At 40.2% G+C, this 17,341-nt stretch overlaps 1 protein-coding gene across 2 annotated transcripts in view; it reads left to right on the plus strand.

Annotated features, from left to right (window-relative positions):
• Nucleotides 1-17,341, plus strand: part of LOC111875354 (orcokinin peptides type A) — a 47,889-nt gene that overhangs the window by 11,752 nt on the left and 18,796 nt on the right. For both annotated transcript variants that reach the window (XM_023871541.2, XM_023871540.2), the window contains exon 3: nt 1,838-1,925. In XM_023871541.2, coding sequence (XP_023727309.1) covers nt 1,838-1,925 — 88 coding nt within the window. The remainder of the gene's footprint in view (nt 1-1,837; nt 1,926-17,341) is intronic.

A 17,341-nucleotide genomic window follows, 5' to 3' on the forward strand; every position in this document is an offset into this window, starting at 1 on the left:
AGCGTGATCTCCCTTACTCTATGTTGAAAATAGAATCTAGTAAATTTCTAATGATGGTGTTAAGATTTGCGTCACTAACTGGTCACTACGCACCCTCAAACACGTTTTAGACCAGTATAAGGATGCAGGATCATGTGCTTCCGGATAACGGTGCAATTAGCCCTGGTTACTACATGTACAACTCCTGCAAGAAGTTAACACTCTGCATTCTGCCCACAAAGTGTATTTGTGTGAGATGCCAGCAATTGCACTCACTTCATGAATCGGCGGTCCTCCTTACTGATAAAGAAGTAAACGTCATTTTAATTCGATTCAAACTGCTGATATACACTACTATAAAAAAAGGTAAAGCTGTCCCTGTAACAGGCCATGAAGGCCCATAGGATTGTGAGACATCGAGGCTCCAACATTTTCTAGACAGTCGGCTCACAGATGGCAGCGAGGTTGTCAGTCATACACACCGGCCTGCCTCTCTTTATTCCCAGGATAATCCCTGGTACTCAATTCTGTTAGAGGCTGATTCGACCCCAGGGCCATACTGCGGCTGGAAGGATTATTTCAATTTAAAAATCCAATGACCTCACCGGTTATCAAACCCACGACAATCCGGCGTGTAGCACAGTGCCTCAGCCAACCACGCCACCGTCTACCCATACACAACCATAATCTACACAAAAGCACATGTTCATTTACGTAATTAATTATTAATTAATTTAATTATTTCTTGAGACGTATGTTTTTTCTTGAGACGTATGTGATGTATCTTTGTTGAATGTATATCCGTTTTTGTAAACACTGCCACCGGGCATAAGCCCAATTGCAGTAAATAATAAATATATATATATATATGTAACAACAGGTAAAAGTTTTGGAAGATTGTTGAATTGCATAAAGGAGTTTCAGAAGCTTAGTGTATATCATGACACGTTGTTACCGTGTTTGCTTTACCAAGGATAGCACAAGTTTTGAGAATGTTTGTACAATCATGTATATATGGCTTGAGCAACTTCGTCAATGCATTAACTGCACGAATAACCCTGGCAATGATAGTTTGATGTTCGAAACGTGTAAGGTCATTAATTAAGTTGAATTAAGTAAAGAAACAACACTTTACGTTGTAATTCTACAGAACCATCATAAGTTTTAAAGTTTACCATTGACTACAACAGTATACAACACAATGTGAAAATAGTTTATTTATGTTATATTCAACATGAGACGTCTGTACATAACATTAGTTGGCCATTTTGATTCTTAGTCATACTGACTGATTACAAAGTCCGCTTTACATATGATCATAAATTAGCTTGTTCGATATTGTTTATTATTACGCTGTTGAAATATTAAATTAGTTTGTTTTATCAAACAAGTTTTGTATTTGTTGAAATTAAATTTATAAGGCGGTCGCATGTAAGCTCTAATAATCTGAAAAGAACGTCATTGTGTATTTAATTTCTACATTATGGAGTACACTGTTTCTGAACTTACCTCGTGTAGCTAATATCTGCAGTGGACAAAATGGCAGCGGGCGGGTTTTCTCCGAGTACTTCGGTTTCCTTTGTCAATTCTCATTCCACCAATTGTTCCATATTCATTAATCATCCTACCATCGACGTTATGTGGCGTCGATACCGACATCATCATCGTCATCATCATCATCATCATCATCATCATCATCAAATAATAACGATTAAAGAAATGGCTACTCCCTTAGGAACATGTGCATTACTGTAAAATTAAAATGGCATGACCCCTAACGGTAACAAGCGAAACAGACTGATTTCCTGTTCCGCTCCGTCGCTATGGTTGTCTCACTTCCAGTGTGGCTTGATTGCAGAGCAACCCTGACAGAGAGAGTGCTTTCAGGGACTACCGCGGAGACGGCGCCACTGATGAAAATACTGCCCGCCACCTCGATTCGATTGGTAAGTGGAACATTCGCTACAGTCAGCTATACGAAAACTCAGATTTCACGGCCATGCAAGTGGAACGGCTAAAGGACACCGCTGATCTGATCCTACCTCCAGTCCTTACTGATTCAGGACGAAAAGACAAAAATACGTAGAAGGTTTAGGTGCGTTGGCAAATAAAGGTTGCAGAAGTTTCCAATTATCCCTGTCATGCCTGCCTGTCCTCATGTAACTACTCGAGAAATGTCGGACCTCATTTCACTACATTTTCTATTAGAGAGATTTATTAAAATGTGTTAATATAATCCAATTTTCATTCGAATCCAACAATAATAACGGACATTCCACATGAAAACCTTGGTAGAGCTAGACAAAATAAATCAGAATGCGAGTTACGTATGTGTCACATTTGTTTGAATACTACGAACAAGTCACGGGTCCCACCGTTACACTTGCATATAAAAATGTGTTTGTCTTAAATACTGAAAAAAATGTTGGTCTTGTAAGTTTAATTCCAGTCAGATTCCATGTACATACTCGTATTACTTGTAGCAGCTAAACTGTGGCTAAAATTCACATGTCATTACCACGCGTAAATTTAAGCAAAACCAATTTAATCCAAAACGTAGGTCGCAGAACTTTTTGTCTACGAGAAAACTGAAAGGAGAGGTGCAATTTCTGAAACAAAGATTAAAAAATTCAATGCAATTAACCCTCTGAGCAAAAAGGTAGCTACATGTGCCATCAGCTTTAATATTATACGAATCTGAATGCCGTCCACAAAATGTATTTGTTCTTCGTATGATTCCTATAATAAATAGACTGTTCTTTAAACAGAATTAACAGGTTGGTCTTTGAAGCATGGATGCAATGTGTTTCCTGTGAGGTACGAACTGAATATTTAAATATTACTAAAAATAAATTCAAGTTTCAAAGGGTTAAGGGATCTCATATTTTAAATTTGTGTGTCAGTATTGTTTTATGACACACTGAGGTAAAAACTTACATTATTTGGGTTCTATGAATTTATTTGGCAATATTTTATATTCGTAATGAGTTCAAACTTGCAGATGGACAATTTAAACTTTATTTTTCATTTCCTATTAAATGGAACATGTTTTGTGAAGTATCGTTTAAAGCACAGCACAGTGGTTATTGTATGTACCAGGTGCCTTAATGCTGAAAGCCTTTGCATTTTGACCGGAGAGTGTACTTATGTAGTATTTATTACGAATGTCAGAATAAAGGATAATTTTTTTTCGAAAGCAGAATTAACAGGCTGATATTTGTAGGGGGGACGCATTGTGTTCTCTGTGAGATAGGAACCGATTTTTTAATATTATTTACACGAATTTCAGGCTACAAAGGTTTAAAATGAAGCAGACATTCATTAGTCAACAATAAAGAATAAAAGCATAGGATATGGGTCCAAACAACTTTCCTTTCTGAGACAACGCAACAAAGAATTTAAGAGTGAAACTCTATCAAGTGTCAGCAAACTGACTCTCTTTACCTGCAGTTCAGTAAAACAAAGGTTCGGTTCGGAACCAACTGGCTGCTCGAGTCCATGTTTCGGCACGAATTGCGGCCTGAGTTCCCCTTGAAAATTCATATCTACTCCATAAACAGGAGCTCTAAATGTTCCCACACATTACGCGTCTTATACGATATAATATTTCGCATGGTATAATAACACAGTAAATTGGAGAAAAACGTTTCTCTTGTCTGAAGTTTTTCCAAAGCCAACCGCAAATTTTACGCTGATGTATTTCATAAATGAAGGTTTTTAGAAAAAAATCGGGCCAAAACAAAACAAACTAATTAAAATGGAGGCTGAAACTCAAAATAAAACAATGAAATTTATTTGCTTCATTTTAAGTTGAAGTTTCCTTTTGCCTCTCAACTTTTTTTTCGGGTTTGTCACGTTATTCTCTTGTCTGTTGAAGTTCAAGTGCGGCATTTTCTATTTGTTTTTAACAAAAGAACACTGTACTATAACCTTCATGAATAACATTTACATTTCAGAAATGGAAGCACTTTGAACCTCTTTGTAGTGAAGTTCACATTTTCATGCAATTATGAAACATCTGAATACACACGCAACGTGCCGAATAAAAAAATATGTGAGGTTATGTAATGTTCTGACAACATATTTCAGTCGCCTGGAATAAACGTACAAGACAAATTTATATCATAAAATCGTTCACATTGAAATGTAACATTTTTATCTTTTTAAAATCTGAGATTCAATTTGAATCAAAATCAAGTTGAAAGTAAAATGTTGGAAGGAAACAAGGATTTTATCACCAGAGGATGAATCTTCGAATAATTTCAAATTCGATCCAGCTCACTGCAACTAAACTCGAAATTAAAACCGACAATAATATCTGTCAGTATTATGATACACACTAACTTGACTGGACAGGACTGGACTGGACTGGAACCAACTGCAAGAATGCTGCCTATACTTCAGATACTGGGCAGTAATCGAGCATGAAAGTCGACTAACAAATCGATAATTGTCCCACAGAACGGGAATTATTTGTTTTAGTGTTGAGGACGTTGTAGAAATCCTCAGACTCTTTCTTCCACTTATCATTTACGTTCTGGACACAATACTTGCATTTTAGAAATGTTCTTAAACTAATTGATGGCCTTTACAATTCAATGTGGACGCTACGTGACTGATGGAAATAGTTTTAAGAGTTATTATATCATAATAGCTGTCATATGAAAATAATATGTAATACGTTCTGATTATACTATGCACTGTTCAACAACCTATAAAAAAAACAACGATTCAAAGAGCAAGAATCCCCCAAATTTAAACGTCGTTTATTCTCATACTGGAGTAAATTAAAATTATTATAATCAAAACAGGAATCCAGATAATATTAAAATAATAGAAATGTAAATAATAAAGTTGCTCTATAAAACAGCGGTGACATTTAAACAACACTAAATGAAATTAACTGTCTTAAATAAATCTTCATAATTATAAATTTCTAAATAATGTAATTTAAGTGTGTAATATAAGTGATTACATGCATTCCGGTAAAATTTCTTTGACGTTTCGGAGGTACGTACGTCTTCCATCTGCAGGGTCGAAGGGTAAGCCAAAAAATCAACCAGTAAGAAACAACCGCAGCCCTTTTCTTCCTTCTCGTTTCCTGCTTGTTGTTTGATTGGCTGATTCTTTTTCCCTAGAAATGGAGGCATAAATTTCCTCCGAATCATCGATGAACTGCTACCAGATTACACAGTACCATAACACTTCCCACAGTGACCTCCATGAGAACCCTAAATCGCACCAATATGCCTTCGACTACCATTTTCTAAGTACACCGTTTCTCACTTTTCGGTACAACACTCTAAATCCGGCACGAAATTAGGCACACATGTGTGTTCTGCGGTTAGTTATAACAGGTCTCCATAGATGGCTCCACAACGACGAATTCTATTAGAACATATACATAAACGATGAATCGGGAAGGGTTTAGAAGGAATCAGTCGTGGCCTATTATGGACACTATCCCGAAATTTTTTTGAAGGGCCAGGTTAAAAACATGGAGACCTCATGCGGGACAGTCGGTGTTCCGACAGAGATTTGAGCCCAGAACCTTCCAAGTATGAATCTAGATCGTTATCGCTGTCACCCAGTTCGGTTGCGACGCCGTGTAGTTTGGTAGATATGTACCAAGGTTTTTCCATGAACCTGTTCCTCCATTTTCAGTGTAGATAAATAGAGACATGTCAGACTCCCGAAAAATGCCGAATTACCAATTACACGGCGTCATGTTTCAGAAGGTAATGATAACATTAAAGGGGGTTTTGAAGGTTTAGATTAAAAGCTGAAAACATCAAACAGCTCGACCTTGCGCCTTCTAGCATCTCTCCCTGACGACAGACGTTTCGAAGACGCATTTATAATGTGAACTCTTGCGTTTAGTGGGCATGAAATTCATGGGCGTCCTGCCAGATGACGCCCGCTGACCGTACCTTACTTCGTTTCGACCCCATATAATTTAACTGCATGTGGCAGAGTACTCTCCCAGAAACTTGTAGTCGTTAAGCTTGTTAATGTACATGCGCGCATCTTGCGGAACCCGAATATTCATTACCGCGTTCAGAAAAGCACTGGTCCTCATCAGGACTTTCCCCTCAGAGACTAAATCTGAGCATATTCTAAGAAGTCACAACCAGTTCATATGATATCCTGAGATTCTTAACAAGCATGTATTACTGTGACCCCACCTTTGCGTTGGAGCTTAAAATTTAATTTTAAAATTAAACTGTATCTAATCCGTAAAGAGTTAAAAATGAAGGTACTTTTCAGTGAATTTACAAGGGTCATTACACTAGTTTCATCTTAATTAAAAATAACTTCCTAAATCACTCACCACACCCCTTTCCCGTATAAATGTTAAGTGAATGTAATTAAAATCAATATATAAAAGCCTTTCAAGTAAGAAGTCTTAATTAAAGAAATGATGTTCAAGTAATTGAACAAGTAATTAAAATAATTACTGAACTGTAAAATGAGTGTAAAGACGATGCGGGCAAACAGGTGCATTCCGTTGAGAGTTGTCTTTCCACGTGACCTGGCGGGGAACTCTCCTGGTTAATTATACATACCTCCACAACTGAGGTACATTGAGCCAGCCTTTTACGTCGACAGAAGCTCATCACGCTGAAAATCATTAAAATGTTAGAAACTCACTTAATCACTTGGCTTACTATTTGCCTTTACATGTCCCGAAAGCAATTTCAATGTTCGAAAGTTAATCCCCAAGATATAGTGCAATATGTCCGTACACGCGATCTACATCTGTTGTCCAGTGAGTAAACTATTTAAACTTTCATCCGGTCACTTTGCACGGTCATGAAGGTATTTAACACCACTCGAACAGGCGGACGCGTCACAACCGTCAAAATAAGTAAAGGATTAACACAGATTATGTATATAAAACACGACGAGCAATATAAATCTCGCTTGAATGTATCCGTAATTAAAAATTATTAACATAATGTAAATAGTAAATAACTGAAAATAAATCGGCAAATAATACGACATGTAATCTCTAACCTCTAACGAAACAAATAAATTAAACCCCTCAAATAATATAGGAAAGCTATTATCTTTTGCAGTGAATTTTGCTGTTACATAGTGAATATATTATTAGTGTGTTGGAAGCAACATAATAAGTAATAGTCTTGCTTTTGTGTTCTGTTCTGTGTATTCTCACGTTGTGTAGCGCAAGCCGAGGTGTGTTTTGCAGCACAGCACACCGTTTATACAAGCTCACAGTTGTAAAATCTGTGTCAAATAGAAAATTCTAGAGGAATTTTACAGTCACTCGCTCTAAAGTAGATGCTGAGTTTCGAAAACGAAGGAATTGGTTCTGTTGCATCATGTAATTAACTGAAAGCGACGGTTTGGTAGTGGAAAATAGCACGATCATTTATGATATGTACTGTAAATAAGTTATTATTATTTATTACAAATATTAAATACATTTCTTAGTTTTAAACGTCGAGAAAGTTCAGAGAATTCTACGTTAAATAAGTTACATTTTCAGTGGATTTATCTCTTTTGATTCACATTAAATCGCCGATAAAATACAGAAACTGAAATTCTATGCAAGAGCCATTAATAAGTAATATCCAACTTATACCTTTCAAAATATAATTCATATAACTTTTATTTTATAAATTATTCCAATTTAAGTCATCACTTAACATACTCGGATCTTGGATTTTAGCGCAATTCTCTTGCCCCGTGCTCTCTAGATACAGAGTTGATCTCCAATCTAGGAACTTTGCATTATGNGTCGGTTAATACTCTCTCGTCGTTTTCTCTTTATTGCACACACTACATGTTTCGTGGCCTAACCGGCCATCTTCAGGTGCACAGGCTGATGTGATGAAGAAGAAACGCTGTTCTGTTTTCTTACATAACTGCCTTGGACTAATTCCAGGTTATGTGGGTTAACCAGCAGTTTTGGTTTGGGCGGAAGTTTCTTGTATGGCGGTCAGCCATCACGATTTTTCTTCCCCCCAAACCAAAACATTCAAGATAGCCACAGGCCACAAACCAACAAAACCATAAGGCGAACACGTGCATGACAATTGTTCATGGACGCCCAAATAAAACTGCTGGTTAACCCACATAACCTAGAATCCGAGGCAATTATGTAAGGAAACAAAACAGCGCTACAGTGAGCGGCAGAGTCCTCCACGCCGAAACATGTAGTGGCAATACAGAGAACGCGTCAAGAGAAAGTAAACTGACGTTGCAAGAAGACGGCAAGAAAACGAAACGCAAAATCAGATCTACACAGAGCAATAGGATGCTGCGATATTATGAACTATGTGAAACGAAGCGGTAGCGGTCTAATTCGAGGTTTTATCCTGGCATGTTCCTGGAGGGACTGGAAAAACATGAAAGCCGGCAGTCACGATAGTCGGTATCCTAGCCTAGAATTGAACCGAGCACCTCCCGAATATAAGTCAGAAGCAATACCGCTTCGAACAACTGTCTAGGTCCTTCGGAGCTTCATTCACATAAATGTCGCAGCATCGAGATGGGCCCACACCCTTGTACCGTCTCGGAACAAAGGCGATGTCTGCGCAGTTACTCCTCCTAATTCATTTCCGGGAGGTGTGAGGTTCATATCTCGGCCAGGAGACCACATGTCCTCACTGAAGATTTTCGTGGATTTTCTCAGTGCCACCAGGCAAGCTTCGAAACAGTGCCCTTACACATCTCCTCACACATCAGAATATAACCCGCTCAAGTACAGTCTGGGTTACTGACAACATCGCTAAATTAACTTTGAAGTTTCGTCATTTTCAGGTGATAACGAAAGTCATTACGTCATTATCAGAAAGTTATTAAATTATATTTTTATAATACGATCGAAACTAAAATTGTCACCGAGCACAAAAAGATTTTTTAGATTTCTGGTTTCTCTGAATTTGGCCATCGTCCGGTATTCTAAAGAACATGACGTTTCGGTAACTGGATCTGTTTCCGTTCTGAGGTAACTAACGCCGTGGATCTAGTCCGCAAGCGAACTATACTGAACAAGCGACCGCCGCTTTCAGGCCAAGTTCGTACGTGTCGCGTGGTCAGCGCAAGGAATCCCCACGGCATAGTTAATTTCAATTTTCTAGACCGGAGCCGCTACTTTTCCATTCAAGTAGATCCTCAATTATCCTCATGAGACTGAATGGACCCCGATCCAGGCCCACTATTTCTTAGAAAATCTGGTATCGCCGGGAATCGAACCCAGTAACCCTGGATCTGTAGCCAGGAACGCTGACCACTTGACCACAGAGGAGGTCTCCGTCCTCAGGTGGGTGGGTGAAAAACACAGATCCGGTTTCCAACATGTTGTGTTCTTTAGAATATAGGACAATGGACAAAGTCCAAAAACCCAGTAACGCAAAGCGTTATATACACGTATCATCGTCAGAATACTTTAGAATACACAAAAGCTTTTTATTCTGTAAGATTGCCTACTCAAGGCATGACGTAGTGTGAAACGCGTTTTAGACAGACTATATTACAGATATGAAGGGACTAAGGATAAACACGAAAAAGCTCAATAAGGTCCGAGGTTCCAATCCACAGCCTTCGAAATGCAAGATGCTGTGTTTCGGTGTTTGCGTAGTCAGTTTCTAGGCAACTCAAGTTTAATGATTTCCTCAACGCGACAGGGTTTGCTGTGCCATGCTACAGAAGTGGTGACTCTCCACAGGAAATTCTCTTAACCAGACTTCACTGAGGAGAAGCGCTCCAATGAATAATGCCAAACACTCTTGCAGCAAAAGCGATTGCACTCTTGCCATGAAAATTGCGTATCGCTGACTCTTTCATTAGAGACACGAAAAGATTAAACCCCTTAACAGGCACTCAATGCTATCCTTGCATCACTAGCGCCAACTTCGTTCAGTGCCGCATTTTGTAACTAACTCAACGAAGTAATGGAATTGCAAATCAGTGCTGCCAGTCCAAGAAAATGAAAAACTCTTTGAGACTGTATCATCACCTGATTGTGACGCATGTCATTACGTTGTCATTAGAAAGTTACTAGACTCTATTTTCAGCTTAAATCGCCGTACCGGAAATCTCATTGGACACACAGGACTTCTCTGCCGGAAGATTGCTTACGCAAGACATGACGCAACCGTAGAGAACTTTCGGACAAATAATAACTTAGCGAGTTGGGCCGCGCCCAAGCTCAAGTGGTTAGTCACAGGTTTCCCACCGCGGCGGCCCGGGTTCGATCCCGGGGTCTGGTCAAGTGGGATTTGTGGTGGACAAAGTGGTGCTGGGGCAGGTTTTCTCCGAGTACTTCGGTTTCCCCTGCCAATCTTCATTCCACCAACTGCTCCACAATCACGCTCACCAATCATCTGTGGCTGGTACACTAGGCCAGAAGTGGCTGCAGTACAAGGGACTTAGTCCCACCCCACTAGCAATAAAACGAAATTGTGAAGTGCATCATTGTCATAACAATATTTCTGGATACCGTCCCGGAAAATTGTCGAGCGTTAACATGTTGCATGAACGTAAGAAATGTCACGAAAGAGCGAACAGTCTTTTGTTTCTTGTCTGTTCTAGATTACTGATAATATTTTGATGTAGATATGTGAAGTATAATAGAGTTCACAAAGGGGATGGTTTACGACTGACTATTTGTGCGTGTTATTCTTTGGCGATAACGTTACACGTAGGCCTCAAAGTACCATTCGATAGCATGCAGGGCCAGAAAGCAATATGGGAGAAAGTTGTGGGAGTTAACAGTAAAGCAAAATTGTCCTAATTAAGCACCACGCCATTACGGTGTATGAGGGAGTGGATGTACAGAGCGGCACATTCTTTACTTCGGCATTATTTGGTGGTGAGCGATCAGCTTCACGCCCCGGCCTTTTGTTTCTGTTTTGCAGTACCGAGAAACTAATTAGTATGCATATAAAACTAATTCGCCTACTTTCTAACCCACAGAGTTACGTGTCGGGCGTAAGGCACCTAATTTAGCTGAGGATATGGCGATATGCGGCCACTCAGAGCTATGGCGATGCTGGAGGAATGAGTAGCAGGGGCAAACTGAGAAAGAAACAGAACCCTCGGTCCAGTGTCACTACGTCCACCGTGTAAACTAACATAAAGTCATCAGGAACTGAACCCAGAACTTGGCTGTGAGAATCCACTGCCTGGGCTACGGCACAGCATTCTCGATTAATCTGAGCCTGAAATATATTTGCAATATTAATATCGAAGCTCTGATGATTATAAACCTTCATTCTTCATAAAATGTAATTTGGTTTCGTTATCGTTTATACGTTTAAACAATGGAAAACAATCGATTTAAACTTCCCCAATAGTATGAACTAGTTTATTGAAAATAGCAATCTTTGATATGCCTGCGAATTGTGTTTCCATGTGTTAGGAAAATCAATATTTATGTTCCAGAAATGTTGGTGGCAAGAGAATGTATAAAAACTCTCTGCCATATCCTAACCACACTGTCTGCTCCATCTATTGGCAGTATATTGGACTACGTTCTGAATTACTAATCGTCTCGCTGCGAGACTGCGGCAGTTCTTGTATATTTCTCATGCGTCTCTCGGGAAGAAAATGTTTGCACTGAAAGAGTTAGCTTTTAAATCAACATATTTACAATATTTGAAAATCTTAAAGGAAACTCAATCCATATGTAACTTCAAATTCAAACATTTATGTAATTATGTAGTTCACCTTGTACTTGTAGACATACCGGACCTACTTGAGAGTAAAGAACAAATGAAAGAGACACATAGCAGGAGTGATTCTCACATTAAACGACAATTATTTACTTAAACAACATTAATCGATTAAACTTTTTAATGGAGACGCAATGTGAAAGGCACTGTCATCTAAGATATAGTGTAAAATAACTGAGTAGATATTTCGGAGGGATATTGGGCCTCCATTTTCGTGTCCAGGCGTAAGCCAAGCAAACAACTCCCTCTACAAGCTCTACTTGCTTGGACTACTTTTCGATTCTGAAAATGGAGGCATTATGTTCTCCCGAAACGTCGGTAATCTTCTGGCAGGCCGAAGAATGTCATATTTAAAATGACGAATCTAACAGATATGAGGTAACCCTTGTGTCAAATTTTAAGTGAATTTATAAATATATTTTAGAAGAATTTCATGTATCAGAGATATTTCTTATATTTTAAATATTATAGTACGATATATAAGATGTTTTATGAGTATTCAGAACGGTCTACACAGATAATTCAAGACGCTGCGCAGTGTTGTATAGCGGTATAAACGGTGTGCTGTGGTAACAACATTTTCTTCTTGTGAACGTGAAGCAGAAAAGCGTCCCAACGACCTAGTTTCTATGTCTAAGTGTTGTCTGACGTGCAACTCGTCTTCAGCCTTCGTGCGTTAGCCCCTGATGTTCGTGCAAGATTCATTTGTCTACTTTGTATCGTCACTTCCTTTCATTGCTACAGGTAAGCCAAACATTATTGTTTCACAGAAATCTCTGCTTTCTGCCCACACACTTCATTTATATGATCCGTGTGATTCTCAGAGTATACGGGGTTCATATCCCTAAATAATCTTAACCATTGGTCTTCTTAATTAGGATGCAAATGTGTTTCCTGTGAGGTACGAACTAAATGTTTAAATATTATGTAAGGGAAGTCTGTGTCTTGTGATGTTATAATCAATGTGTTACACTTCTGGCATCGATAAACCAACGGAATATTTCCCAGATAAATCTCACGGAACCCTTACACACTCCAGTAGGCCAGTGGGTATCCGAAACGTCCTGTAACCGATCATTTCGACACAGATATTTTACTCCCATTTTCCCCATGTCTCCAAGCAAATGCTCAGTTCGTTCTCAAGTCCTCTGTTGCTATTGTGTGCTTCTTGTGCAGTTCTCCAGATTTAAATCTATCAAAATTAAACCCCTAACTCGTTTCGCCCTAAAAGTACCTTCCCAATTTATGCAACTCCCAATTAACCAGAAAATAAAAACTCCCCGACTCTTGTCTACAATATTCACAAAATTTACTATCTAACATGAATCGACAAATTCAAACAGGAACACTCAGGCTAGTGAGCACTGCTCAGGTAATGTATAATTTCCGTGTTTGAAATACAAGCACCAGGCTCTTTGCTCGGACTCTGCCCCTCCTACTCTTTTCCTCTCGCTTCTTGTTTTGAAGGGTTATGAATACATGGACACATGACGTCACACGCTAATACAAGTCCAAAATACATAAACAAATATTTCATTTGTTATCAGCAGGGCCCGGATTTTGAGATGTCATCGTTTTCTCCTTGTATCTTATGCGATGCTCTTAAATATATAAATCTCAGATATGAGCAGCTGGTTACAGAAATGTAAATTTTATAGGTATTTTTTTGACATTTTTAGGTTTAAGGTCATTTTTTCATTTTGGGGGTAATGTTTTGGTAAATTTTTGGACTTTAAGGGTATTTCTTGTCATTTTTGGCCATTTTACGGAATTTTTCTTCATATGTTTTCTGAAATGTGAATAATATGGAAGCGAAGTGTTGTTTCTTTTCTCCTTTAGGTCATTTTTCTGGATTTTTTCGGTCATTTTATAGGTCATTTTTAAAATATTTTCAGGTCATCAAAATCCGGGCCCTGGTCATCGCAAATTTAGAAAACAAGTTTATTTTTTACGTTGCGTATTTATGCGTGCTCTCGTAAAATTCCATGACATTTTCCATAATACTGGACTTACAGTTCCCCTTTTTTATCAAATGTCAGAACCCCAGCGATCCTTACAAATTTACGTTGAAGGCTAACTGTTCATGGTTGGTCACAGTGTGCTTATTTCACTATGATCCGCCCTTACGCACCACACATTTTGAGAAACGCTTTTACATTACGTAATCACACTGAACACCCGGGCAGCTGAGAAACAAACAGCTGTAACAATACTTAACGTACAAAGGAATACTGCTACCTAAGGTAGGCCGCACACCGACATGCGTCAAGACACGATGTCTGCGATATGACGCAAAGCAAGCACAGTTGAAACGAATGAGATTATGAAAACCACCGCAAACCGATCTGAGTCATGATGCAGACGAATCACGAATGAAGCAAGACTGCGTCTCTTGTCTCATGTCTTGATGCTTGTCTTGACGCAGTTGGTGTGCGGCCGCCCTAAAAGTACGCCATGAATTTGTCCTGCAGAGATGGACACTGCAGTACTAACTCCAGCATAACTTCCATTGCAGTTTATTTCTGTCATATCCTGCTCCTATTCGTAACTACTTGCTAACATAATGTACATACGGAACACAGATTGCGTTACTCATTAGCTACATGCTTATAGGCATAAATTAACAAATAAACGTAAACATATTCACGTGCTAATTAAGCACTATGCCACATTGATGTGTGGGGAAGTTGAGTTATAGATCCACGCATTCTTAGCCTCAGCAATGCCCCAGCCGTTTAATCCCCGGGGAAATGGCTGCACGGTGCCCACCGGGTAGGTCCCACAGACGGTATGGACGCTGTGGAGAAGAGAAAAATATCAGCGCCCCTCTTGGGGATCGAACCCCGATTCCTCTATAGGACATTATGTAGCGTAGCCATTATGCAAACTTGAAAAATCCCGACTCTCTGTGTTAGTGACATGGACGCCAATTTTGATGCGTTGAACGGACGTCTATGTCAGGAGTTCTCAAAATCTGTGTTGTTCCGACGCCCAATGCAATACACATAGTTACATACACCCCCCAACTCTACCGCGGCGGCCCGGGTTCGATCCCAGGTCTGGTCAAGTGGGATTTGTGGTGGACAAAGTGGGCGGGGGCAGGTTTTCTTCGAGTACTACAGTTTCCCCTGCCAATCTTCATTCCACCAATTGCTCCACAATCACCCTCACCTATCATCGGGGGCTGGTACAATAGGCCAGAAGTGGCCGCAGTACAAGGGACTTAGTCCCACCCCACTAGCAGTACAAGGGACTTAGTCCCACCCCACTAGCAATACAAGAGACTTAGTCCCACCCCACTAGCACTACAATGGACTTAGTCCCACCCCACTAGCAATACAAGGGACTTAGTCCCACCCCACTAGCAATAAAAGAAAAGCCTAGAATATTATCGAGACTGCGCCATCATCAGGAAGTGACGTAGTTAGTTACGTCATCATTAGAAAGTTATTAAATCCAGCTTTCAGCATGAGATGGGAAGCAAAATCACCATACCGCGGGTCTCACTGAACACATAGGGACTTTTCTTCCGTAAGGTTGCCTACTCAACGTGTGACGTATGTGCAGGCGCGAATAAGGTTAACTGTTCAACCTAAGAGGAGGTGGCAAGTTCCTCTGAAAGTTGGTACCTGTGTACCTAACTACAGCCCAGCAGAACGTAATGTTATTACTCACGGCCTTCCCAAGCTCACATCTTATTAAGACCTGGGCGTTTGAGAACAGGGCGCTGAGGAGAATGCTGGGATATAAAGCGGGAGAAAGTGACAGGGGATGGAGAAAACTGCGTAAAGAAGAGTTTCATAGTCTGTAATCCATGGCACATCATTACTAGGACGCTGAAATGAAGGAGGATGATATGGGTGGGGCATGTAGCACGAATATGAGGGAAGAAACTGCATAGGAATTTCCGATCAGAAAATGTGAAGGAAAGAAACCACTTGGATAATATTAAAATGGATATTAGAGAAACAGGATGGAAGAGTTCGGACTGGATTTTTCTAGAATACAATAGGAATCAGTGGCGGAATTTTGTGGGCACGGTAATGAGCCTTCGCGTTTCCTAATAGTTGAAGAATTTCTCGACTTCAGTAGGTTCATTCTATAATACTAGGGAATAATGCCGATTTTGTATCTTCTATCGATCACGTGGATCCACTGATGCCCGTACCGGGTCCATATTCTTCACAGTAACAGCCGGGATAGCTCAGTCGGTATAGCGAATAGTTTACGGGCTGGAAGAGAGGGGTTCGATTCCCGGCAGGGGCAATATATTTTTTTCTTCTCCATAACTCCAAGACAGGCCCTGGGAGCCACCCAGCCTCCTATTCATTGTGTACCCGGAGCTATCTCCCCAGGGGTGAAGCGGCAGGGGCGTGAGGCTAACCATTCACTTCCATCTTGTGCCGAGGTCAAGAATGGTGGAGCTATACCTCCACTCCCCTTATGTCTTCATGGCGTGGTGCCTAATTATGTAATTAGGTACAGGGATAACTTAATCGTTTTATATTCTTGACAGTTTATTATATTGTGTCGAGAATTTCGCAGTGGCACAGAGCACTTCGAGAAGTTACTCGTCTTCTGCTGTTAATTTCTTCGTGAACGTGATTGTGATTTGTTGACTGTCGGAAAAATTTGTTCTCGATGTATCAACTGTGCGAGTTGAAGCGGCAGTAACGCTCCGAACTGCTGTCTGGGAGGTCCTCGGGTTTTCCTAAGTCTCCGCAAGCAAATTCCGGAACAATACCTCCATCAGTCCACGACAATTTCGTCCGAAATCCATTCCAATTTATCATGCATCAGGCATCCTACTCTTCTGAGATAGTCCGTTGAAAGTCTACCGACGTTTCGGAAGAACATATCGCCTCCATCTTTGGGGCCGAAGAATAAGGTAAGCGAAAAACCAGAGTGGAATCAGCTGGCGAGAGGAATTTTCGCGTTGGTTTCTCGATTGAATTATTCTTCGGCCCTCAATATTGAGGCGACATGTTCTTCCGAAATGTCGTTTGACTTTGGACTGCCTACAAGGCGTTATATCCACTGGTGTGAGAACCTCAAGTCCTACAGATCGACTAAAGATCCCTCTGTAATATCTGGCGGACGGGTTTTACGTTTCGAACCGACTGCAAAAGTGCGTTGACCTATTCTGCAAAATATCTGCCGAAATCAGTGAACTGTAAAACATTTGAGCAGAGAGGCTCTCCCTTTCATCACGTGTTACAGCTCGCTCAGTTGCTAGCCAGGAACTCAGTCCTCAAACATAGGTCACGACCTTCCGGGGATACTGGCTCTGCACAGCGATTCACTTTTGTTTCAAACGACAAACAATTCTGACAGCCAGAGGAAAGTCTGACATCTCCACAGACACGGACTGCTTTGCGGTTTGGGGTATTCACAGCGGTGAGTGTTAAGATTGTGTTCGTCTGGAATGTGACGCCGTGTAATTTGGTAGATATTTTCTTTCCTACCAACTGAACTACACTAGATCTCAAACATTTCTGAGGGCACGTCACACCTTGAGTAGGTAACCTGACGAAATAAAACTCCCTGTCTTCAGCGAGATTTCCTTGGTTCCCATCGCATGCTGAAAGTAGAGACTAACAAGTTAGAAATGACGACGTAACGACTACGTCACTATCTTACGGTGACGCGCCTTCAAACTG

This window comes from Cryptotermes secundus, unplaced genomic scaffold, assembly GCF_002891405.2.
Source record: "Cryptotermes secundus unplaced genomic scaffold, Csec_1.0 scaffold2092, whole genome shotgun sequence".
NCBI classification, from domain to species: Eukaryota; Metazoa; Arthropoda; class Insecta; order Blattodea; family Kalotermitidae; genus Cryptotermes; species Cryptotermes secundus.